Source organism: Cloeon dipterum, chromosome 3 (genome assembly GCF_949628265.1).
Source record: "Cloeon dipterum chromosome 3, ieCloDipt1.1, whole genome shotgun sequence".
NCBI classification, from domain to species: Eukaryota; Metazoa; Arthropoda; class Insecta; order Ephemeroptera; family Baetidae; genus Cloeon; species Cloeon dipterum.
The window spans coordinates 26,544,350-26,570,661 of record NC_088788.1 but is presented as its reverse complement, the minus strand read 5'-3'; the positions used below and the strand labels follow the sequence as shown (position 1 = coordinate 26,570,661).

The following is a 26,312-nucleotide window of genomic DNA, read 5'->3' as shown; positions in this document are numbered from 1 at the left end:
ACACTGTCCAGTGCGGCAAACATCAGAATTTGCATTGATTTCCGAGATTGTAAGGATATTAATTGGATGGTCGTTCGCTGTCCTGTGTAGTTTTTGCTTGGAATAGAGATCTTAAAGTAGATTGATACAGGGAAACAATTGAAGTTAACTTAAAATTCAGATTTGAGTGCTGAGGGTGAAATATTCTCATGAATATGAGAATCCATTACTCTGATTTTTTGGAACAGCAGAACGGGTGTTTCGGATGCTTTTAATACCCTCTTCAACAGCTCCATTTGAAAATAGAGTGTATTTCAATAGCCTTTGATCATTTCTGTATATGTTTAGATGGTCTTGTTATAATTGCTACTGCAGGCAAAAGGAATCATTCCATTTCAAAATCAAAGCGAATGCTTGAAATTTCAGGGCGCAAGTGAACCGCAATTCCGCAAAAGCCCAAAAGGGTATGGATGAGTTTGTCTCTGTGGATCTCGATCCGAACGCCGCAGCCTCCGGGGCAAAAGCGAAAATTCCTGGCTGCCACATATGTATTTATGTTCGACGCCCGGGCAAGGGCAACGCGTGTGCGTGCGCGGCTGTGCACATTATTTGGACCAGACGTCAACGGCAGATAATTACGGCAGTGCCACCAGCAGCCAAGTGCAAAGCGCCGGAGGGCGTGCGGGGGCGGTGGCTGCTGCTGCTGCTGGTATCAAGCCCGCCGAGCACGCGGCATCAAGTGTCAAGCCCTTTGAATGAGTTGGCACCCCGAAAGAAGAAAAGCGCTCGCTCGCTCGCTCGTCCGCCGGCAGCAGCCACCGCCATTAACGGCCGATGTGCCCGCTTTAAAGGAGGCACCGAGCCACCACCGGAAATAATAATGCGGCGAAGCTCACTCGCTCTCGAATTGTGCCAATGTATACGCATACAGGATTTGCGTTTTCTTGCGCATGGCACGACTGCAAAAAGAGAGGAAGAAAAGTTTCGTCAGCAGCCGGAAATGTCCAGCCAAGAGATGAAGAGATGGAAAAATGAAATATGTATGTAGGTGAGTTGTCACAATCAGCTCTCGTGCCACGTTAGCCTGACATTATTGCTCTTTCCTCGTTTACCACCGAACAAAAGGCTACGTGACCTGCACACGACTCACTTTACATTCATAATATTGACAGCGTCAGTCACACTAAATGAAACTGTGCTGACCGACTTTAGAGAGATAATGAATCCAGGCGCCCGATCCGCTCAACCTCCTGGAACTTAAATGCAAGCGGAGCCATAACATTCTAAAATTAAAATTTTTGTTCATACTATATATTCTTACCACCAAATTTAAATAGAGCTTGGAACAATGAAACATGATACTATAATGATGATCTCTTTAGAGAGGATACTGCGTTGCTAAGGAAACGCTATATAGCTAAACCCTAGCTGCTTGCATTAAAAATGCTTAACAATTTGGGCCAGAGATAAAATTGACCCTTGATTTTTTTTAATATGCATATATAATCAATTTTTACAAGTGATATTTTCCAGTAAGGCGCTTGGATGATTGACTCAAAACAACTCTGAAGCTATTTTGCAACCACATAGAAACAACATGCATGAATTAAGTTTCCACATCCAAACAATTTGTAATTTCTGCTAACACTTGAACAAGTGCTAGCATTTTTCATAAACTTGTTAGCATAAATTTATTTTTATCAAATTATGAAGCATGCCAAATTGTGGACTTAGCTCTCAGTGGCAGAAATCCACGAGACTATCAAAACTTTTCCTCCAGCAGGAAGTTTTCTGCAAGTGATTTTCCCCAAACAATGCACGATCAAACAAAATCACCCTAGCGTAATTCTAAAATTGCCGAATTGTCTAATCATTCAATAAATTTATTTTTAAACTCGAAGAAAAACTATAAATTTAATTAAAATCCGAATATCATAATATAATGTTTTGTAGTGTGTTCAGTGATACAATTTACGCTATTTTCCCTCGAAAGAATAACATTTTTATGATTCTTATTAAAATGTATGTGTATATATATATATATATCTTATATATATATCTTTCCGATTTTCTTTTTTTATTGAATTTTGACGTAAAAGAATATTATTTTTCGTCTGTCGTAATACGCATTGTGACGCTGATCGATGCGCCGCACCATTCACCACCATTCACTGCCATCCTTGACTGGAGCGCCACTCTCCAGGACCACCTGACAATGAATCGGAGCGAGTGAATGGGCCCGACCTGCCTGCCAGCAACTGCTGGTGCTGGCGAAGACGACTGCCTGCTTCCAATCACGCGAATTGCGTCGTCCACCAATACACGCACATTCAGCTTCGAGACGAAAATCGACGAGAGCGCCTCATTATTCCAGCAGAGCATTTTCCGCAGGGAAAATGGCTTTTCACCAGTAAAAGTGTGCCGCTGGATGTAATTATTTTAATTGCATGGGTATATGCGACGAATTTGTTAGCAACAACTGCTGCTGACTGTTACATGGGAGAGTGGCTTTTCGTTCCCAGCTCGACCATGGCTGGTATTATTTGTTTTCCACATAAGCGTAAATTCCAAAATTTCATTTTGCGGTTTCGTGCGGCACTTCCAATCTAATTCACATGAAAGCCTCTGGTGGGTATTTATTTTCGAGGCTCTCCATCACAATTTTGACAGATTGTATCACTTCCGATGTTCATAATTCATCGTGGTTTGAATTAAATGTGTTGGTCCATGACACATATATGCCTGTTACTACTTCAAATGTGACTGTTAAAATTTTGATTGACCCATAAAATGAATTCTACTAAATATTTATGAACTAAAAATTTCACAAAAGAACGCATTTTCGAGAAGGAGATTTCTTTTAATATATTCACAGATTTATCTCAATTAAATGGAGCTCAGAGCAGAGACTGCACTAAAAATGCGCACAGCCGGCGAGCAGAGTGTATATTTCCCAACGTTCTGGGTAAACGACCTGCATAATTCATTTTCTAAACTCTTTCCCTCCGCTCCCCCTATTGTTGGCCTCTTTTTTAATAATCCCTTCGTTAACGCTAAGAATTGAGTGTCAACATTTTGCCAGGGCCGCAAAACGACGGCCGTAATATGAGCGCAGCGTTTTTTCGCATGAAACTTTTCTACTTTGCTGGGTTAAACAAAGCGCTCGGTTTTCCAATCTCCACCAAACGCTGTGTTTTGCCAGTTTTTTCACCAACGTCAACGTTTGAATCTGCGTACGAGTGGGATTGGGTTTCGCGGTGCCGGTGGTCAGATAGAAAGGGCGGCAACCACTCAATTTTCATCTCTGATGGTTCCGTTTGATATTAATTGGCATTACTCACGCGTTTTTATGGATATAGTAGACTCTCAACGCATCGATTCAACGTGTGATTTCGGGGTTGATAGAATGTAACTCTTCCGGAAAAACGAACCGATTGCACAGTTTAATATTGATGACAATTTTTAAAGGGAAATTTTAAAATAATTTCATGAGCTTGGTAGCAGATTTCAATTTTATGTTTTTTGTTGCAACCCTAGTAAATCTTTTTGCTCAGCATAAATTAATCTGTCACAGTTCAGTTCAAGCAAAGAACGTTTTATGGAACAGTTTTAAATAATTACTGGCTTTTGTGCCAACAAAAGTAAAATATAATTTTTTAGAGATGTACGAATGTCTATGATTTTATTTTCTAACAGCAGCTAGGCTTCGATTTGAGAACGTTTTACTGATATAAGAATATTACAAACTACAATTATCAGGAAAAATATAGTGGGTGATATGGAGCTCCAAATTTTTTCGACGAGGCAAATCCGCACAAATCTCCATAGTAGCAAAGCACAATCCGGCGATTATTAACGGACCAGCTACGCACCTCGTCAGCAGTGATGAATGCTAAACGTCCACAGAGACCATCAACATTGAAGCAGAGAACGCAGAGAAAACCCCATTTTTGCGGCCGGTTTGAAAAATGATGCTGTCAAGTTATCGCTTTCGCCGACCAAGCACGCCTGGGATTATTTCGGATTTGGTCGTGAAGCGTTTTCATCGGGACAATGGTCGTTTGCGCTGGGACAATATTTGCCAGGCATTGTGTGCTGGCTGACGGATAAGCCGACCTCGCCTCTGACAATGAGAGAGCATCATTACGCCGTGGTAAAAGCGTTCGAAGCGTGACTGCGGTTCGGTGTCGCAGGATCCCCGACGGAATTCGCCAAAATCCTGGCTGACGCTGGAATTTCGGCGCGGAAAATTCCACCGCGCGGATTCGGTGCTTTCCGAGCTGCATTAAAGCCGAGTAAATTTGCCTCCAGTTCGCTCTATCCACTGCTGAGGTGATTTTCCTCGCTCTATTAAACAATGTTTGTACTCTAGTTATTGTTTCAAAGGGCTTTCGAGTTTTTTCAATTTATCGCATGATAGAACTATACATCACAAATGGGAAGTTTTGTGCTTAATATTTTTCCTCATTTCATTCTCGGGAAATAGGAGTCACACAGCCGATATAATCGTAGAAAATTTAATTTGCATTCAGCTCTCAATACCTGAAAGTCTATTTTCAACCTCTTGTAATGGGCCATTTCTGGTTTAATCGATCAAACTGATATTCCCTGCATGATTTTTAATTCATATCCCTATATATTTGCATTGATAAAAACGCTAAGAACGTGTACGTGTTGTTTTGGAAATATGCAGATCTGAAAATTATTGATAATAAATTCCCAAAACTGTAAAATAGTTTTATGGTTGGGTGCAAAATTTTAAGAAAAAGCATCTAAAGTAAGATGCCTTAAGTGGCAAAAGTAGCCCGTTCGCTCGCATTTTTAAGGCATTTTCATTCAGCAATGAGAGATATTTGAGCTGTTCGGGGAATGTCAGAGATGGTAAAAAGTGGTTAGTTGAGTGACTCGAAATGCTTAAAACGCTCAACGGACTGGGAGGCGCACCGGCGCCGACTCGCCACTTACTGGTTCTCGCACCTTTAGGGACAAATGTCTGGCGTTTCAATAAAAGACCTCGGTGCGAGATGGCGAAAAGATGGCAACACTGGAACCAAGCTCCTCTGCGACCACTCAGGCCCCATGTTATCCGCTCGGCGGTGTTATTGGGACCTGGGACCCGATGAGCTCATAGCCCATAGGAAGAAAAAACTGGCGGATTAATTATCCTCTTTATCCGCTTCTTTTTTACGATATTCCTATCTTGCGGAATTTCCCAATAGATAGATCTGAAAGTCTTAAAAAAAAACGTAAGCGAAATTACCAGCCTTCTGTTTTGAGATCACTTTTGTATTTGAAAATATTGAACCAACTCTCTCGATGTGTGATGCAATTCCCAAAAATACAGGCCTATAAAGGCGCGTGAAAAAGTCTAAAATCCGATTACGGATCCACAAATCGCTCAATTTTTCCCCATCGCAAAGAAATGGCAAAAAGCTTCTTATATTCTGGGACAAAAAAGGGAAAGGCAGCGATGCGGAAGATGCCCTTCTTTTCGCCACCCTCGCCTTTTTCAATCCGAAAATTGACGGTAAACCTTCAATTTGCGCGCTTCGCTTCATAAATTTGGCGTTTGACTCACCTCCTCTGGCAGCAAATGACCCATGCTGGCTGCAGATTTGGCCGCGTTCGGCTCGGAGCTCTCAGCCCGCCTCAAGCCTGGTGCGTCGTCGCCGCTGGAAGCACCGCCGTACTTGCGCCAAACGACCCTGCAAAACGCGGAAATGGCATGACACCGTTTATTTCCACTGATAATGTACGGCGAGGTGTATTCGTCCGCCCACTGTGCGGAAAAGAAGAGCTTCAATGGAGAAGAGCAGGAAATCGATTGGCACGGAAGGAAAAAGATGGGCGCGAAATGAGAAATATTCGTTCAATATTTGCGCCCTTCTACAAAGGCGGCGAAAATATTTGTGGCTTCGCTTGGTCTCAATATCGCATTCCAGGAATTTAAATATCTTACTTTCAATTTGCATTGCTGGTTGTCTTTTGCAGGAGGAAAGACAATGGCTTAGTCATTTTTAGCTTTCAATGCAGAATTCAAGAATATTTTGAGCTAATTTTTACTGTTATATTTTATCTCATCTTCTTTTCAACTTCGTTATCGGCAGTTTATGTTAAATCAATTCGAATAATTTTAAAAGAAATTTTGTAAGTAAATTTTTTTCAGTTCTATAGGCATTAAATTATCGACATCTATAAAGTTCGGAAACTTTTTTACTAACCATTTTTTTAACTAATATGCCAGTGAAATAATGTGTAATAATTGACCCTTTTTAGCGTTTAAATCATGAAAATAACAATTAAAACCTTGAAATATTTAAAAACTATCGCCTGGTAAAACCCGATTAATGTCGTTTACATAGAGAAAAGCACCGACTGTAAATAGATCTTCTGTTTTGCATGAAAAAAACATACCAACTTTAGACATTATAATTCTGCTGGGCAGCGAGTCTCACAAAGCATTTGTACGTGATGTAACAAAATATTTTCACCCTGAACTTGAACCACTATTTATCTGGATTATGATTTTATAAAAAAGTTATAATATTCCCTAGGAAACTAAGTGGCTTTGAGGTGTGACGAAGGCAAAAGTTAATTACACTTTGCTCCCATGTGATCTCTTCAAATTCTAATTAAGGCCTGACTAATAAATGCAATTATCCGGATTTTCCCTCCACCAGCCATTCGTGATGGCGTTCCCCTTTGATCGTAACGCTAATTACATGCGCAAGAAATACTGCCACGTCAGACTAAATTTAAAGAGGAGGCCGACAGCTGTTTTAATCGCCAGTTCGCCTGATGAACTTCACAAAGCACCAGGCTTCTTTAGCAAAAACCAAGATATAGCGGTTAATAATGGAGAGCGCGCGGCAAAACAAGCCGTGGCGAAAGCAATTTGAATGCAACTGACCTGAATTGCAACTCGTCGCTTGCTTTTATATAGATGCGGAGCTCATTAAAACGCCTCCTGCGGTTTTTATCTCGCTGCGAAGCGTGCTGGTAAACGCCCTTACACCGAATTGCAATTGAGTTGTATGGCGTGCGGTTAATTGACGCTTTCCTTGCATATATATATATATATATATATATATATATATATATATATATATATATATATATATATATATATATCATTGCTACAAATATTCTACATGTTGCATAATAATTTTTCAACTGCTTCAATTATCAGTGCATAATTATTTTACTGCAGGTATTTATAACAGCGAACAAAATATTCCATGACGCATTTGTATGTTCTAATTTGGTTTGAAATTACTTTGTTACTGATTTAAACTTAGAAAAAACGAAAGAAGTTTTGCCGGGGCCAGTCAACTATATATAGTTATGTATTATTTACAAATTTTCCAGCCAAATTAATTTTTCAATGAATTCTAAGATTTGGTACCTGAGAAAGAGTATTTTCTTTGCATATTTTTTGGTTGCGTAAAATCTATGCTAAATATAATTTTAAAAACTACACGTTTTACATATTTTTATTTTGTTAGATAAATTTATATTGAACAAAATATAATTGCATTCTTAAATTTCATTTTAAAATTTTCAAACTTATTATACAAAAATATATGTCAAAATCTAAAACAATTTCTAAAATATGCATCCTTGTGAAGTATTACTGTAAGACCTTCTCCGCATCTAAATAATTGTTTATTAAAATATGCACACTTTAAATAGAAATTATAATCACGTCGGTTCTGTCTTCACGGACAGAGGAGTAGGTCTTTGTCACATACTTTTAGTATTTTTGACCATTGATACAATGATATTGTATGACTGATTAAGTGAATAAACATATACGTAAAAATGCGAGTTTATTTGAAGCCCAAAATGCTTCACATCAAAACTGAGCAAATCTTTTTGTTTGGCGGATGCAAACAAAAATGAAAGCAAATATGGATTTCGATTAGCAAGTGCAGAAGCAGAAGAGGCATTTGTGAAATTCCGCGAGTAACAAACTTTTATGCGTGCCAAGAAATAAAAAGAGAAAGCACTAATTTCAATAAAAGAGAAACACGCGGCGAGAGATGGTGGAGGCAGAGATAAAAAAAGCCGCCGACGCGGAATGGAGAGAGAGAGAGAGAGAGAGAGAGAGAGAGAGAGAGAGAGAGAGAGAGAGAGAGAGAGAGAGAGAGAGAGAGAGAGAGAGAGAGAGAGAGAGAGAGAGAGAAGGAAAAGAGCTGCTGCAGGCGCTCTTGCCACCCACGCGCCTTCTCTCCTTTTAACCCGTTGCGGCGTGCCATATAATTTATTTTCTTTCGCATTAGAATACGTGTCTCTGAATGTGCACAATGACTAGTCGCTCTCAATTTATCTCGAGCGCAGCAGACGCCCACGATTTTAAACAGCCCTTCGCACCAGACTAATGGTTTTGCAAATTCTGACGAGTTTGTTCGTCCAATTATGACACCGTGTTTGCCGGATCCGCTGTGATTAATGACACCACTGGTGCGGCTGCTGAGTTTCCAGGAAAATTGCTTTCAATGTGATCAAATCCAATTTTACGGATATTGGAGATGTTGCTAAATTTTCAATTAATTAAATGCGACGGACGGCAATCGAGAGTAATGGAATTATAACATTTTAGTGAAGCACTTGATTCTTGGTGCTGCAATAATTTTCAATAATGTTTTCTTTACAAAAAAGCTTCCTCCCAACGAAGTTATTCAGAATTAAGGACAAAAAATGAAATTGTTCATTTATCGGTTTATTTCTTCTGAGAGGGCGAGCAGTTCTGTAAATTAGTGATTTATGGTTTTTATTAGATTCAAGAAAACAGTTGCTTTTAAATTAATTAATTTGTTATTTTTATAGTTTGAAAATTAAAATTCTAATATAGTAATTGATCGCTGCTTATTATGACTGTCGCCTCTCAATGCCAAACGTGTGACTAGTGTCTGCCTAAATATCCGACTGTGTAAAGTAATTAAAATATGATGAATAACAAGAATTTCAATTTCTAAAAAGCATGAGTTTTAAATTTGTATGGTTGTCCCACTCAGCAAACCGTGTTTTTAACTCGCAATATTTAAAAAGGGTCCTGAAGTGTGCAAAGCTGCGTTGAATTAGCCCGGCCAGATGAAAATACCTCTGCATCCAGCGCGGCGCGACATTTGACGCAAAAAAGGGGGTGGAGAGATGCTGCTCGCTCACGTAAAATACGAGCTATTTTTCAGCTTGGCAACTTCGAGTGCAGGCCTCCCGCGCGGCATCAAAGCGGCGCGGGCTGCATACGCTCGCAAATCTCTGGCAAGCAGGCGACGCATAAATCTACTGCACACTCGCTCACCTGGCGGAAAATACGATTAGGACGATGAGCAGCAGGGGCAGCAGAGTGGCCAGAAGCGCCAGCAGCACCGTTTGTCCCTCCGTGAAGCCGGCTCCTGCAACACGATTACACACGGCCTGTTAATGCGTGGACCACCGGCCTCGAGCCATGCAAAACTGCAAATTTAACGGGTCCCAAGTGGATTTTTACGGGAATCCTGGTTTAATTTTATTTCGAGATGGTAGCGTCTGATTTTGAAAATTATATATAAAATTGTACAAACTAAACACGAAAAGCATGTTTTAATTATAATAGAGATATAGATTTGAGACTCCTTCAACACCTTCAAATTTATTTAAGTCTCAAAGCTTTCAAATTATTTTGAGATTATTATTTTTTTAACTATCGGAAGCACCTCCGAAAAAGGAAAAAACTATTAGATGTGATCATTATTTTATTTTAATTCTTCAACAGATTGGCAAGTAAATAAAATTTAATAATTAATTATTTTACAATTCGTTGCACTATTTTAAATTGCCAGCTTTTGCTTCATCAAGTAACAAAAAATCAGTGAGTTTATGTTTCAAAAAGATGAAAATGCACAAGTCAAATTCACTTAATATCAACAAAAAAAAACACACACACACAAAGAAATTCTCAAAAATCAGCTATGTCGAGGTTGGCATTTTTTTAAGCGGAGTTTGTGCCACTTCGTTTCCCAAAGCTGCTCGGCCGGCCGAAAAGTTTCGTTCGCACTGCATTTGCTAACATTTCCAGATCGGTTTCGGCCCCTGGGCCAATCAAAAGCTAATTGGCAAAAGTGAAACAGAGCGGAGACCAGTAGAGAGAACAGAACAAACATTTCTCGCGTTTTCCCGAAGGCAGACTTGACTCTCTGGCGCGCTGAAATAAACTTGGCTTCCGTCTTGTGTGAGCGCGCGCGAGAGAGCTCTTCACGCTCGAGAGAATAATTTATGTGCATTTCATTCGGAAAGCGCCAGCCTTTTTTGTTACTTTTCCCGGGGCCACAATACCCACCGAACAATAATTCGCTGAAGATGGGAAAAGACTTACTCCCGAGGGGTAACAAAGAGATGTGTAATATCATTACATGCAGGCGTCTTTCTGATGACGTAATCCAGTTATTTTCCTCTTAGCTGAAAACTAAAAGCTATGTTTTAGTAGTTCAGGCGTGAAAGAAATAAAAATTGAATTATTTCGGCTCCGCTTTTGAAGTTTTCATTCACAAAATGAGGGCTTTTTACGAATTCATAAGAATGGTTATTATTATTTCTCAAAGGAAACGTCATTATATTTAAAATGTGTCAAATTTGTTCTAGTGGGTGAAATGTTTACCCTTATTGAGATAAAATGTGAGATATATTGTAAAAGTCTATTTTAATTAAAAATAATTTAATTGAAAAAATTTGGGGAATTCATCTAACTAATTCCCTACAGGTCAATTAATCATAAAAAGGGGAGTTTCAGCATTCGTAATTTACACAGTTCATTTGGATGCAAAAAATTGAATGTCCGAAATCAGCTTGAGCACTTTTACACACTTTTTTTTAAATTTGTCGGGATAAAAATTGTATTATTTACGAACTTTTTAAATCACAACAACACCACTGCAAAATTACGAAAACTTTTAATTTCCACAATAAGTCTCTTAATTTTGCTATTTCGGCTTGGTGCGTGCATATCGCATGCGATTTGCCTATTGCACTTCATTGTTTTTTACTAAAATATCAAGATATCCTTTTTCAAAATGCTTTTGAATAAATATTGAACACTGACGTGAATTATAAATTATTCATTCATTAATTCACCACTATATTCTCGAGCTGAAATTTCATATTTCTGTTCTTTATTTTAGGTTCACTGAATACTGGCTTGCCTCTCTAATCAAAAATTTCCATTTGATCTGCGTTACATTTCCTTTCATTCATTCTTGTAATAATTTGGGCATTAAACCCGACTAAAAATGGAATATTTTTAAATTTATAATGATCCAATTCGAAATTCCACATCTTGTAAACAAAGAAGATAGCGTATTTCCATGAATATACGATGAGTCAAACGTGCACTGACTTACCGTCTTCGTTGTCGGCGTCAGTGAAAAATCCGCCAGTTGAGTTGCTGGTGGCTGAAGTATTGTTGAGCAACATCAATCCGGGCTCGACGGTCGTGGTGGTGCTCGTCGACGTCGCCTGGGCCAGCAAAGTGCGCGCGATCCTCATTTTTGCTGCTACTTGCTCGTCCGCTCGGCTACTTGGGCATCTCGGCACTCTATAAGTCGGGACAAGAAAATATTTCATCGTTTTTTACTGCGCTCCCTTGCAACTTTGACGGTCGGCCGAGGAGCAGAGCTCTTCTGCCACCGCAGGAAAACAATTTTGAAGAGCCTCTAATAAAGAAGGGTGTGCACGTGTCCTAAGTGATTGCGCAAAGTTTGTAAATATACGGACATGGCTGCTTTACGGTTTCAACTTTGCTCAAGTTTTTTCACCCTAGCACATAAGAGGGTCGAAACTGTGACTCTGCGGAGATCACAAGAGTAGGGATTGGAGTCGATTAGACTTTGGATTCATGCCAGAAAGGTTAAATCGATTTTCCGGCAACAAGAAGCTAGAAAAGTTACGAGGATTTGATTTTCTGACAGAGACGGGTTTTCTTCCTTGATTCCATTCTATTATATCGGCAGTTTTTTGAATTTTTTATGTTAATAAGATAAAACAAACGGAATTAGCGCAATAAACGAGGTTTTTAAGGCCTATTGAACAAATTTCTAAATACGATCAAATTCTTTTTACTGCTTCTCACTATTTTCTATTTTTTGCTCATTATGACTAAAAAGGTGTGACATAAATGAACATTGATATCACTATTTGTTCTGTTTCAATCAGATGCATCGTTATGAACCCCAAGATATTTGTAAAATGTAGATTTAGTGGTGAACGGTGTGAAAATTATCGTATTTTAAAATGTTCAACTAAAATAATTAGTTTAAGAGAAGCAGCAAAAAGTTGTAAAAATGTATAAAACTTATTGTAGCATTAGTGTTGCATGCATAACTTTATTTAATAAATTCATTCATTCAAAAGTGACGTAAAAATTCCCAAATTGATTGATGGAGATGATCTTAAGGATCCCGTCAACATGTATTTCATCGTCACATGCGATAAACTCTTACAGGCAAATCTGAGTGATGCGAAATCGCGAGTGTCAGCCGCGGTAAGAGGCTGCGTGAGTGCTTTATGGCTCGTCAGCAATAAATTCATGACGAAAGTGGATTTGGGGAGTAATGAGCTGCTCGCCTCAGTCAGCAAGGCGATCATAAAGGCGACTGGCTCACTCGATTCTCTTATACTGCTTTATTAAATTGCCACGCTGACGCAAAAAGAGAAAGAGAGAAAGTGAGAAAGAGAGAGAGAGAGAGAGAGAGAGAGAGAGAGAGAGAGAGAAGGAAAAAACCAATGTGACTCGAAGGGTATAGAGAGAAAGAAGGCAAATCAACTTCTGCGAGTGAGAAAAAAGCTGTGATGCAGTTGAACTGGACGGGTGCATCGATTGAAGCATTGAGCAAGAATCGCTTCGCAGCCTCATATGCAAAAAAAGCTGTTGAACTGCGCCATTCCACACGAGATTGCATCATAGTTGCCAGACCATCCAACATTTCAATATTTTTACTAAAATCAGGTTCGTTGATTTGGACCGATAAATTTTATAATATTGTTTTTCAAATCCCAGTCTTACGTTTAGCATAAATTTATTTCATTATTATAAATACGAACATTTCTGCAAATGATTTTTCTTATTCACGCAAGAAAATGTATATGTAGAAGTGTGTTTTTTTACCTAACAACAAGATAATCTCAAATTTTAAAGTTTTGATGGATTGTCAGAAGCCTGAATGTTGTACACATAACTTTGCTAATTTCTAATTCACTTTAATGAGCTACTTGTTTTGAAACAATGAATTTCAGCAACCCTAAAATTAGTCGGAAAATATTTGTTTGGAATATCAACTTTTCAAAGCAACGATCGATGCATACTGCAGATACCTGGCAACCCTACAGTGCCCCATTTCCATCTCTATTTTGCCTTTTTCGCATCACCTTGGAATTTTCATGAAACATGCATCAAACGATTTTTTCCATCCTCTTTTTATGAAGTCTACTGACGCTGGCTCTCGTATCAAACAACATGCATTCCGAACGACATGTATGGGAAATTACAAGCGCATGTCGCAGGGAAAAAGGAAAAAGTGCTGAGTTGGAATTTTGACATGACAACTTTCGTTATAGCGTTAGCATCGTGTGTTGCATTCTTCGCCTACTGCTATATATGTATGTTTATCTGGCGAGCTAACGACCTTGTCGTGGAATTTTACGTCGGAAAATAAATGCGGCGTCAGCGGTAAGGCGCTATCTCTATATATGCGCCGAAGAATAAAATTTTACTGCTCTTGGCTTTTGAAGCAGTGTCTAGAGTAATATCGACTTCATTAAAAATCGTTTATTAGGAGGATTTCAAATTCGATCAATAAATTGATGTTTTAATACCTCTAATGGGGTACAAAATTGTTGATTTTGAAATGTCCTTTTAATTAGACGTTTTACTTCTTAAGTCTTCCGAAGCTGATTACAAAGTGCAGCAAGAAAAGCGTTGAGCTCTTAATGCAGTACTAGATTTCTCTGCGTAATTTAATGGCTTATACATTTTTAAAGGGAAAACTTGTTATAATAGGCTTACAACAATCAAAAGATCTGAATTTAAAGCTATAAAAGAAATTTTGATTTGTTGCGTTGCAGCCATGAAATTCATTTCAAGGAAAAAATGCGAAATATTTATCACTGCTAATTGTTCAAGATGAGCTTCCAAATTTAATCTCGCCCTTCCAAAATGAACTCATTTATTTCGTTCTTTCTGCAACTGAGCTCTCCAAAAAGAGCGAAAATTTGTTTTGCCGTGATTTTTCTAAAGCTCTACCGCAGGCGTTTCGTCATCGAGTTTTTCAGAGTGCGAAAAAGAGAAAAGAAGAGGCACGTAACTTGCGTAATAATTGAATTTCAGCTTCGAAGGAGAAGAAGAAGAAAAAGCGAATGACCGACCTCGAGCGCTTTCTCTCCCAACCCCAATATGCATGGCCCTTTCTAATTAGGAACAGACGCGGGCACAATTTTTGCCACCCGCGCGCGTATAATTAAATTCCTCCCTCAAATGCTCCTGCACCCCAACGGACTGCAAACAGAACCGACGCGCTCCCTACCAGCAGAAACATAGAAATCTGTGCTAGAAAAACACAAACACAGCTATGGTCTGACTAACTTTGAGTGCAAACATTGTGTTAATTAGTGGCCTCGTATATGTTTAATGACGCACTGATGAAAAAGGGAAAATTCATAGTGGTTACTCCGACTTGGTAATTCATTTGTTAACTCGTGAAAAAGGTGATGATGCCAGTTACTATCTTTTTTTAATGGCAGTAAAACGTTTTTTGAAAAATAAAAGAATAAAGTGGCAATTAAAACGGAAGAGGTCCTCGTTTTGAACACAACTATTATGCAGATCTCTATTGCAGGTTGAAGAGTAAAAATTCGACAAAACCGACAAAACCTTTTTAGATTAAAGTTAGTTTTTCAAGTTTTCAGTAGCATATTTTAAACCTTTTGAGGAACTGTGTCACAAAACTAAAACAATTCCCACCATTAAATGTTGATGAGTTATTCTTTTCTATTATCCTCTTTTTTAATATGAATACTGCGTACGAAAGTTTATGAAACGGACCGTGTTGATGGGAAACCAACACGGTGCTCTTTTTACCAACAGGCATGTGTCCCAATACTGTTCTGTTTCTTTTCATTTTAAAATTAAGTTAAGGTTGTATTTTAATTGGCCAAATTGTGAAAAATATCACATGATAATAACGATGACATTTTTAATTCAGTTTTTCTACGTTATGAACCAAAAGTTGGATGTAATTGAAAATCCTGCGGCGAGATTTGTAAAATATAGCAGATTCAAAAGTGTCTGGCACGAAAAATGGCTCTGAGGAAAACACCAAAGCTGTGCAAAACTTGATCTGTGTAATAATTTTGGTATTTTACGCCTAGTCGTTTAATAAGCTTTTTTTATTAGAAAAACAATGCTAGGAAAATATGATGGAGATCAATACAATGGTATTTTAGTGTGGAGAGCCTTTGGTGTGAAATAAAATTAATTAATAATATCTTCCATGGAAATAGAACAGAAGTTAGTTCAAACCAGCGTGCGGATGCGAGTTTGTCACAAAATTAGAGTTACTCTTTCCTGCGAATAGAGTGGCAATCACTATTTCAAAAGGGACAAACAAGCAAGCTTCTATCCTTTCGCACTCTCGCCGCCAAAGAGAGGGTTGGGCAGAAATTGCAATTGAACGAAGCTAATCTGAGCTTGGTGGAGCGGACGCAAACATGCTGAATTACTCAAAGCAAACGCACTCTGCTCTATTTGACAATGAAAGCCGGGCCGATGAAAGCCGAGATCAATGATTTATGAACTGTCCCCTGAGCCAGGCAGGCAGCAGCCGCCGACCGTGCGTCCCTGACTCGGCTGACTGAGTGAGCAGCACACGATTTGCCTCAGTAGCACGCCTCATGCAAATGTAACGCGAGCATGGCCAACGTTGCCCGCCACTCCGTGTTTGTCCAATTACCGCGAGCGTGTGTATACCTAATTCCAATTACAGTGGCTGGAGTTGGGCGACGCACCAATTGCGTAAATTAGTGGCGTTGCGGAATATTAGTTTGAGTGTGGCGTGAAATGATTTGAATCGGAAATGAACGGGCAAACTTTAAACTTGCGAGGAAAGTTTGCGTTTATGGTTGAAGCATCACTCATCTTTGCACGTCCAATATTTGATTTCTACGAAGTTGATGCTCGACTTCAAAGGCAAGGGGCCAAATTCCACGAGGGGAATTGGAAATTCCTGTCATTTTTCTTCTTCAAACAAGATTGTGGTAGATGCCTCTTTGAAAGCATGAATATGAATACTGTCAAACGCATTGAAGACGTTTGCTACCCAGCATTCTTTATGTTAAAAATATTTGGTCGATAATATATTGGTTTATCCCATGAAAATTTTAAATCTCTGGATAAAACAACTACAATTTAAACATAAATAATTAATAGTTATCAAAGATGAAACTAACTGTAATTACGTGGAATCATTTAGATTTATTTTCAATAAAGCAGTAACGTTGCTCTACCGAAAATCTTTATACCATTTATTTCTATTCCACACAGCATGCCAGCATATTTATTACTTTACGCCTTGAAAGCATCATTTTCAAAACTAGTTTTATTCCAGTCTAGGCAAAAAGGCTCGCTTTGCAGTTACGAGAGCTGCTGAGGCGAAATTAAATTTGTTTCCTAGCTTCCGCTGAGCACATATGAAGCTGTTCTCTTCCACGTAGATGACAGTAAGATGAGAGCGCGTTTCAGTTTCTAATTCCATGTCGTTAGCTCACAAACGACAGCGACTGCTCTCGGGTTTCGAGATGGAAATTCCGCCGGATTTCTCGATAAATACATAGACTACTGCACTGTGCTGCGGAGGGCGGGCCGGGCGGCCAGATTAAAAAGGACAGGCGGCGCTGGCGATGAAAAGAGTGCCCTCGGCGACAGCTTACCGTGTTTAATTAATTAAGGGTGTACATAACACCTCGCTCCTACTGCTCAAGTATCGCTCCTTCAGCTAATAATCTGGAGGCAAGTCTGCTGCTGCTAAGGCGTTATTATTTTAGCCCAAACACTGTTAGCTGCATAATCGATTTTGATGACGTCTTTCTTGCAAATGTGCTGCAGTTTCCTTTCAATTAGCGACACTGCAGAGGTATTAAATTAAATCCACTGACTTAATCTCTAAATCTAGTCAAGGTTAAATTAGATTTTGCAAATCTTATTACGCATCTACGTTCGTAATTTTTTCCATTCTTAAACAGTTTCATTTGTGTGTTTAATGAATATTGATAATTCTCTAATAAATTTAGATCAACCAAACATCAATTTTCAAGCCAAAATAAAGGAAGCTTTACCACAATATGAATTTACAAACTTTTGTTGGCAGAAGTAGACACTATTCTATATTTGGCGTTTGGTTGCATCAAGGGGTTTGTCCGGGATTTAAATATCTGATTTTTTCCTGTTCAATAAAAAATTGATTCAAAAATAGAATTTGGCTAGTACGTTCTGCACTGTGAAAGGCACGAACCGAAAATTCTTGATCCGACCCAAAAAATGACATTCATAGGTAAGGTGAATAATTTTGAAAAATGTAGTCATTTAACTCGATTTTTATTCTTGTAAACAGTAATAAAAGTCCAAATGGTAAAAAGAGCATTAAATGGAAATAAATGGCAAGAAAGGGCATTCAGAACCAGCGCTTAACTACCTAAGCGATCAATTACAAAGGTAATATCTCGCTGAGCTGAAAGCCGCAAAGTTTATGTTTCAAAACAGAAAAATAACATCTGCAGGAAGCGGAATGTAATTTAACCCTTAACGGCAAAAATGCCTGTTTATATTTGTTTAAATTCGCTCCCGCAAGAGGAGAAATCCTCTTAGATAAATTTTTTAGCGAAACCCGCCTCATCTGCGCAGGCAGTTAACAAAATCTAAACACATAAAATGTTTTTACCGCTCTGGAGCTCAAGTCAGCAAGAAAGCAGCAAGGTAATGAAGAAATATTAGAAACCATCCGGCAGATTCCTGCTTTTTTTAATTACTGTTAATTACGGGCGAACTGGCTGCCGGGCGTAGGCCCTTGAAATACACGCCCGGCCTCTGTATTAAAGGGGCGAGAGCGGCAGTCGGCCTAAATGATAACAGCGCACCTGCTCTCGCCAAAGTGGCAAACTCTCCGTTTCTCTAATCTCGGCGGCGGCTCCTCCTGGCTCATAATTAATTAACGCGAGCATTCCTTCTCGTGTTTCCGCTGCTGCCGCTGGCCGAGATAAAAAGTTTTCCACGTTCGCAGCCGGCCCTCCTTTTCGACACACAATCGGCAACTCGAGCGCAAGTAAGGCGCCCAAAGACGAGCAACAGGACCAAAGTTGCTCTCTCTGCGGTCTCTCTGCGGCTGCTTTTGCTGGACGGAATAAACGAGAGCCGCTTTTCAATTATTGCCTCGGCCGCTTAAGAATTAAACCTGCGAGGTTAGTTGTGAAAGAAAGTTTCACCAGGCTAAAGTTTGTGGTACCACCGTTTCTTCTTTACTATTTGGCGGATGCAGTGCGTACATTAGGGCTCTGACGGCTCGAAATCAATATTGCGCGCTGAAATGGAAAATGTTTGTTTGTGTGGTGCATGTAAAAAGTGTTCGCAAACAAAGTTTCAACACAGATGCGCGCAGCATGTGCTAATGCAGACGCGGGATTTTCTTTTCAGCACATTCGATAAAATTGAATCATATAATTAATTAGGATTATAACAATAAAATACGAACTCCGCACGTTCTGAAATGGTTAATGAACATCACATTGCAATTAATATTAGCATAAAATTTTATGACAGGTATAACACCCCACATCTTTTTGCATAAAAATCAATCTCGATCGATGTTAGCTCAATTCTGAATTGCAGGACACGGTGACAAAGAGTAAAATGTTCAATTTTTCGTCATGACAAAGCAACCTTAAAAAAGCGAGGAATCTAAAATAAACCCTTATAAAAAGATTCCATATATAATGAATAAAAAATAAATTGAAACGTTAAAATTTTCGTTGTGCTACCAAATCTAACTGTTTCATTAGAAATTTTATTATATTTTGAGTATCACACACTCGAATAAACCCACGCAGTTCTGCTAATTCTAGTTTTGTCGCATTAGGAGTCGTTAAGGCGGGTCCAGATGTACGGAACCTAATAATTATTGCACGGATGCCTCCTCCCGATCTGCTCCCTTGGCAGTCCGTTGCCCTTTTCTGTTTAGAATGTGCATGAGTCCCTCTAATGTCTTTTATGATCACGAACGCGAAAAAGGCGAAATAGATTAATCATTGTAGGCGGCCATGTGTATAGATCCTAGAGCAGTTTTGCCCTAAAATCTGCTCTTGAGCCAGACCACACCCACTGTCGAGCAAAAAACACGCGAATACGACACGAGCGACGTGATGAAAAACCGCGACGGTGCTTTTTATAAATTTTATGCGAAAAGAAAGAGGAGCGAACCACCTGCGCCGCTTTGTAAAAGAGAAAACAAACGGAAAATTCCGAGAATAGGAAGTGGAGGTGAAAAGTGTCGCTGGAAAAGCACAGGCCGCTTTTTTCTCGGGGAGCATAGTGCTTTTAAATTTAGTGAAGCTCGAAATTTCCCGTGAGGCCGCAGGGTATTTTCTCTTTCCGACGTGGGTTTTAAGCATGAGCAGCTGTCGGATTGAAATTTAATTGAACTTGCCTAAAATTTAGTTTACAGTGCAGAAAAGACCTCAGCATTTTTTCACAAAATATATTCAGCGTGCGTGTTCTAAAAAATGTAAATTTGAAATTATTTGCATACGAGTGATGAATTGGTCTTTGAATTCAAAAGAAAACTTTTAATAAACGAGTCCTTTCTGTAATGAGCAAATTAATTGCTCTATGAGATATTCCAGACGGTGTTTGTTCTATGAGAAAACTCATTCAATAAGCTAATGAGATGATAAAATATTAATGCTAAGGCTAGAGACTTCAGAAGTATCTGCTCAATGAATGGGAAAGTTCTTTCATAAAATCTTTCATTCATTTCTTTCCACTTTTTTAAAGAGAAGCAGTTAGTTATTAATTTAACTCAGCTTGAACTTTTTTTATATGACATGAAACCGGTAATAATAAATAAAAGTCTGTTTGGGTCTGGTTGCCGAACATGCCACTTAAATTCATTCTTAGAATCACACCCAAACAAACCCTCAGGCATTACCCTAGGGACACGTGCCAAGTGTTTGGAGAGCGAGCCAAGTCGGACACTAACTGGCGAACTCACCCTGGTCGTGGTGGCAAGGGTCGTCGGCTGGAGGGTGCATCCCGTGGCTCGAGGAGGAGGACTGAAGACCAACCGACCGACCGACCGCCCGCCCGGCCCAAGCCCGGCCAGCCGTCGCGCACACCACTGGATGAACGAATCGATTCACCGCCGCCGAGCTTCCCTTCGCAGCAGCCCAATGGAGCCACCCCTCCGAGCCGCCCCCTCCCCCACCGGACCCCGCGCCCCACTCGCGCCACTTTTGCCACCTTTTGGCGCCAAAATCACAGATTAACGTCACAGGAAGGGCTCGGCCAATCCCCCAGACGATGCTAAATGCGATTAGGCAAATGCGAATTAATGTCTGCTTCATTCAATTCTGGAATACAACTTTCTTTGAGACTTTGATAGCTCGTTTTTAGATGCTCCATTACTTCAATTTTTTACGCAGTTGTGTCATTAAATAATTTTTGTAAATTCCGTCCATTTTTCCGATTATGTCAAAAAAAGTCAAATAAAAATCCGATATTTAAATTATTGATTTCTATTTTTATTTCCTTTGACAATTGGATGTAGTGTTACCACACAAGCTAAAAATCTATTGGGTCTCTGCCAAAAATTTCACAAAATGACACGTTTCCCTTGCGGAGTAAAATTGTGCAATTTTACATCACTCGCAAGCTATCAGATTTTAGAGCGTGCAAACTGCCTTTGGCGCTGTCCCTGTGTGTTTGGCACAGCGGGAGGATGACAACAGAGACTAGTAATTGCATTTTGTGTCATATTAGTTGATAAAGGCAATATCTACCAACTGCATGGATAGACTGATGCAAGTGCAACAGGGGCAGTGCATGAAGTAGAAGTGTAATTTCCGTAATTTCAATGGCAGAAATTAGTTTGAAAGATGATTCATCCCCGTTCTCCTTGCCTATTCGCTTTATACCTTTTGGCGCCAAAATCTACCGTTCGAGGGTGCCAAAAATACTTTGGACACGCGCTCGTCCGGCTTAGTTGATTGTTTGTTTTTGTCGGTGAAACTTTGCTGGACTCGTTCCAGCAAATTTTATGAGGATTTTGACCTGAATGGGCGGTAATGATAATACTCTGCTGTGAGCACGAGCAAGCAACTTCTGTTTTACGCGAGCGAATATACAGTGGCCGGCTCATGGGTTTGCTCAACATGTTGTTAACTGAAGTAGCACGGTTGCATGTACGAAATTGTTTAAAAACAGCAACTAAATATTTAAGCGAATATTGAAAATTCAGAGCAGTTTTCCTTTCCTGCGCATTTGTTAAGTTATTGAAGAAAAACATTCGCTACAATTTTTCCCTGCAATATAGTCTAAGAGAGAAAAATATTTCCCAAGATATGATCTTCGATTTAGCCTTCAAGATAAGAGAGACGCATTAATAAGCTGGTCGAGTCTTGGCACGTTCTGCCTTGAGGCAAATAGCGTTTTAAAAAATCCGCCAGTTCATTTACTTTTCATCCCCATACCCAAATATGACGAGCACGTGCTCGCGTATATGCTCAATCTCGGGCATCTCGCTGAGAAAACGTTCTTGCCTGCGAGGAGATAGCAGATTGAACATTGATTGATGGCCCGAGGGCGCACCAGATGCAAAACTCAGCCTCGTGCCTGTGAAAAATGCCTATGCTGACGAAGACCGCTCATGACTTTCGCAACTGTTGATATTGATGTAGTCGATCGAGAAAATGGTGACATTTTAGTATGAACAGCCTTGAAAATTTGCGTTAGGTATTAAATTAATGCAAATATTTTACAGGGAAAGATTTCAACTTGAGGTTTTATTTAGAGAAATTAAGAACTGTATTACTTTTGTCCTCTTTGTCAAATTCTCGACTAATTTCTGCATCGATTTAATAAATAATGTATTCATGCACCCATGAAGTAAGGTCCTACTGCAACGCTGGAACTAGTGGATGTGAAGCAAGTGTAGAGTTCGGTTTTCAATTGCTATCTTTTCATTTTTATTTTAAAATAATGAAAAGTTTGAAAAAAGTGAAATACATCACTAGTATATATATATATGAATTCAAAGCACCCACGCCACCGATCTTTCCGGTAAATTTGAAAAAACCTTGCATATTTAAACTTCCAAGAATTACTAGAAAAAGTTGCGATGACACCACTCTAATTAAAGTTGAAATGTGTGCACGATTTTACTTACCAAACGTTCCCTTTCAATATTGGGCGGCCTCACTCGCAGTTTGAGTGTGCTGAAATGGAAATTACGTATCCTCTTGCTCACAGACACACCTCTTAATTATTAACGTGTCGTCCTACATGGATTTCCTCTGAGAAACAAAAACACGCTGAAGGAATTTGGAATGTAGGCTCTCCTCGCTGTTGGGCTAAAAAAGCAAAATTCATAATTAATTGCATAGAGCGACCCTTGCGATTAGCGGCAAACAGAGAGGGAGGCCTTTTGCTTCGTTAGCCCGCGCGCTCCTTTGTCCACGTAGCGAGAGCAAGAGGGCCGGAGCATGTGCGCCTCATCAAGCCCTTCTTTGCCGGTGCCCGCTGGGGCTTGCTGCGGTGTTTCTCCCCCGACCAGCCTGCTCTCCTTTGTACGCTCGCTGGCTGGCGCCGAATTCGCGTCTGCGATAATATCGGGCAATGCTGTTCCCACTTCCCACCCACCCACGCATCACTCAGACACGGCGCGATAAATTTGCATTTTGCAGCTAACGTGCCGCGCAATTCATTAATTAACAAGGTATCTCGCCTGCCTCTCCAGAGCGGAAAATTCGCTACACTCACTGATTTGCATACGGAGGTGAACCATCCTGGTTTCCCTCTTGGTAATTGCAGTCTCTGCTTATTTAATGGAAGCAAACTAGATATTTTTAAATTGCAATTTCATTTTATCTTTTTTCGAGTTTTTTCACTTAAGCAAATGTCACCAATTTAATTAAAACTAAGGGAATTCCACTTTCTATCCATAGCAGAAAATTGGTGAAAAATGGGTTATTATTTCATAAGAAATTTTAATATCGCTGCATAAATTTCTTATTGCTGAATATTACGAGCCCCTACTGATCAAATCTATTTTAAGAGCCTTTCTGTATGTACTTATTAGCTCCAATTAAGATCCACAAATGTTTTATTCGTTTTATTAATAATTATCAACATCTCTGCAAATTCTCCTGTTCATATTATTTTAATACCCACATCCGTCTCTCACTCTAGCACATTTACATAATTCTAAAAATAAATACAATGCAATTTTGAATTTTTATTTTCGTTCGCAACACAGTAAAGGCAGCAGACAATGAACAGTATACCGTCGGTTGAAACGTATATGCAAATTCGCGAAAGTCGCTTCTCCAAATATGTGCTCTTCGGCCCTCTTTTGTATGTGCACACACAGCGAGAGAGAGAGAGAGAGAGAGAGAGAGAGAGAGAGAGAGAGAGAGAGAGAGAGAGAGAGAGAGAGAGAGAGAGGCTTGCGGGCGGCAGCATTTTGTTCTTGCAGGATTGTAAATTAACTCCCGAGGCTGAATGAGCCGAGCTTTATGAACAAGAGAGGGAGACACAACCTCACACAAGCGATACAATATATACGGCAAGCTCTGCCAGAGTTAGCTGCTTTTACGGCTGCTACCTTCTCATCTCCAGTTTCATTTTCTTTTCATCCTAATCCTCTTTAAGGTGCACACTATTAAAACCATATGCTTTATTGTATATACCAAAGCATTGCACATATAAATAGTGCTTCAAGGTCTCAAACTATAAAACTCCCGGAAATTGTTCTGATACAATTGCGACTGAGTCACTTTTAATATTAAAATTTCTTCTGTATTAAATTTAGTTCTACAAGATATTTTCCCTGATTCTATAAATGAATGTTTCGCTGACAGTTGCAAATTCAATTAATAAAACAGTTTGATATTCAAGGATTTAAAGGGTAGTTTATACAGTTCCAATTAAGTGCATGCAGTTATCTGCTCAAAAATTAAAATTTTAGCAATGATTCAGGGAAATTAACAGCTGCATTTAATTTCAAGTGAAAGAATCATAACCTCCTCCAGCCTCCAGTGCATCTGTCTTAATTTTAACTGACCAACAATCTAACGAGATGTGTGTAAATTCGTTCAAAATATAACCATCTTCTTTATATAGTTCATACATATAGAGTTAAATGCTAAACGCGATTGATATTTATTGAAAGTATCCCTCCTAATATTATTAAAGTTCTCCAATACTCGGCAACACGAAGACGAAGTTTTCTCTATCAATTTAGTTTGAATATTTAGAAAAGCATTCCATCACCACAAAATATTGATTTTGTTTCATCTGGATACAATTTCTTCAATACTTTTACCAACCAATTTCTATTTCCAGTTCGTAGCCAAGGTCTCACTGATTTTTCTTTCCTCGCGCTGATACGAAAGCAGTATTGGCAGTTATTACAGCGGAATTGAAAATTTACGCTCATACAAACCGTGCATTTTTTTTATTTATTTTTTTTTTGCTATCGACAACTCGAAATGAAAAGCTTCCCTCGACCGAACGCACACAATACCTCTCATTTCTTGGTAGAGAGTCTGTGTATCGGAAGAAAGCGCCTAACGAAAATCAATAGTGTCGAAATAACAATAAAAAATATTGAACAAGCGTGGCGTGTGTCTCAATTTACTACCACACTGCAGGCACACATAAAGCTGCTGACAAAACCGTCCGGCCGAAAGGAGCAGATTTTCCACGCACTCAGCACGCCGAGGCGTAAATTGCGTGCGCAGTCTGGAAACATAAATTCGGCAGCAACTGTATAGCATTGCGGCGTAATTTAGCTTTCCGTGTATATGTGCTAATGTTTTATCATTTCGCGTGCGCGTGTTAAGCAGCCAGAGATAATTTAATGATCAGCCGACGCGCTCCATTTACGCATTTGCCATTCCGTTTGACAAACGGATATGTATGTTTGCCTGGGCCGGGAAGTGTGTATGTGTGTTTTGTTGTTACACCCGGCTCTGACATGCTGCTTTCCGCGATAATTTGCGAAAAGTGCACGTGCCTGAACAAACAGCCGAGACCAGAGAGTTTTTGCGCGCACGGATCACTTTTTAATTAGCTTTTTAATTTGATGCAAATGAATGGCGAAATTCATCATCATGCAAATTAGCTTCTCGCAAAGTTTGACTTTGTTGGAACGGGATAGGGGGTTGTCAGTCGTAAACAAACTCGTTCGTCTGCCAGCGAATCGTGCTTTTCCCGCGTTTTCGTTAAAATTGTGTTGATCTTTCGGCTCTCAATAAGCGGCAGTTTCGCGATGCGTGTAATGAAAAATTTTGACTGCGCCGCCAGCTTTCGAAAAAATTGCCGAACATCCAGTGAACGTCGAAATTTTAATCAAACAGTGTCTAAAAGTTGGTGCAGAGCTGAGTGAGTGAAATAGTTGCAGTGGTGCTCGCAATTCATTCCGCTTTCCGCTATGTCTCGCTGGCGAGAACCCCGCCGTTCTCGACAAGAAAGAAAACAAATTAAGGAGAAAGGAGAGTTTCTTGCCGCCGCTGCGCTGCGAGTTTTGCCTTCTCAATTTTCCGACAAAGAGCGAGTTTAATGAAAATCCTGCTCGCCGGCCCGCGTTATTATTACTCGCTTTGCCGACGACACGTCACGCCTTCTTGCTCCGCATGCTTTTCTCTCTCTTATGTTCGTAAATGTTTTTGCGTGCGGCGCCAAATTGAAATCGCGTTTCGCACAGGATCAAAATGTATGCTGGGTGGCAGCGTGAGTGACGTACGCAGGCCGGGACTTTAAAAGTTAGCTCCCCTCGCCTTCACCTTTGCCTCTTTTTTCCGTTTGGCAGGAAAAACAGGCGTTTCTTCTGTATCGCAACAGCGCACCGCCGCCACCACTCGCTCGGCTTATTTTCTAGCTCGCGGCACCAGATAAGCGGAGAACACAACAAAATGCGAAAACGTCAGAGAGGCAGATTTTCGCCAGACGGTAGACACATGCTCCTCTCCCTCTGGCAAAATGTTTCACTTTGCAACCAATAAATTTTGAAACTCTGTGTCAGTCTGTTTTTGTTCAACAA

At 39.7% G+C, this 26,312-nt stretch overlaps 1 protein-coding gene across 1 annotated transcript in view; it reads right to left on the bottom strand.

Moving 5' to 3' along the window:
- The window catches only part of LOC135939959 (uncharacterized), a 32,628-nt gene extending 12,213 nt beyond the window's left edge, over positions 1-20,415 (bottom strand). The window contains exons 1-4 of the mRNA XM_065484587.1: positions 20,265-20,415; positions 11,358-11,551; positions 9,284-9,377; positions 5,558-5,684 (exon numbers count right to left, since the gene is read on the bottom strand). Of these exons, the coding sequence (XP_065340659.1) occupies positions 5,558-5,684; positions 9,284-9,377; positions 11,358-11,502 (366 nt within the window). The 5' untranslated portion in view covers positions 11,503-11,551; positions 20,265-20,415. The remainder of the gene's footprint in view (positions 1-5,557; positions 5,685-9,283; positions 9,378-11,357; positions 11,552-20,264) is intronic.
- Between the last annotated feature and the right edge of the window lie 5,897 nt (positions 20,416-26,312).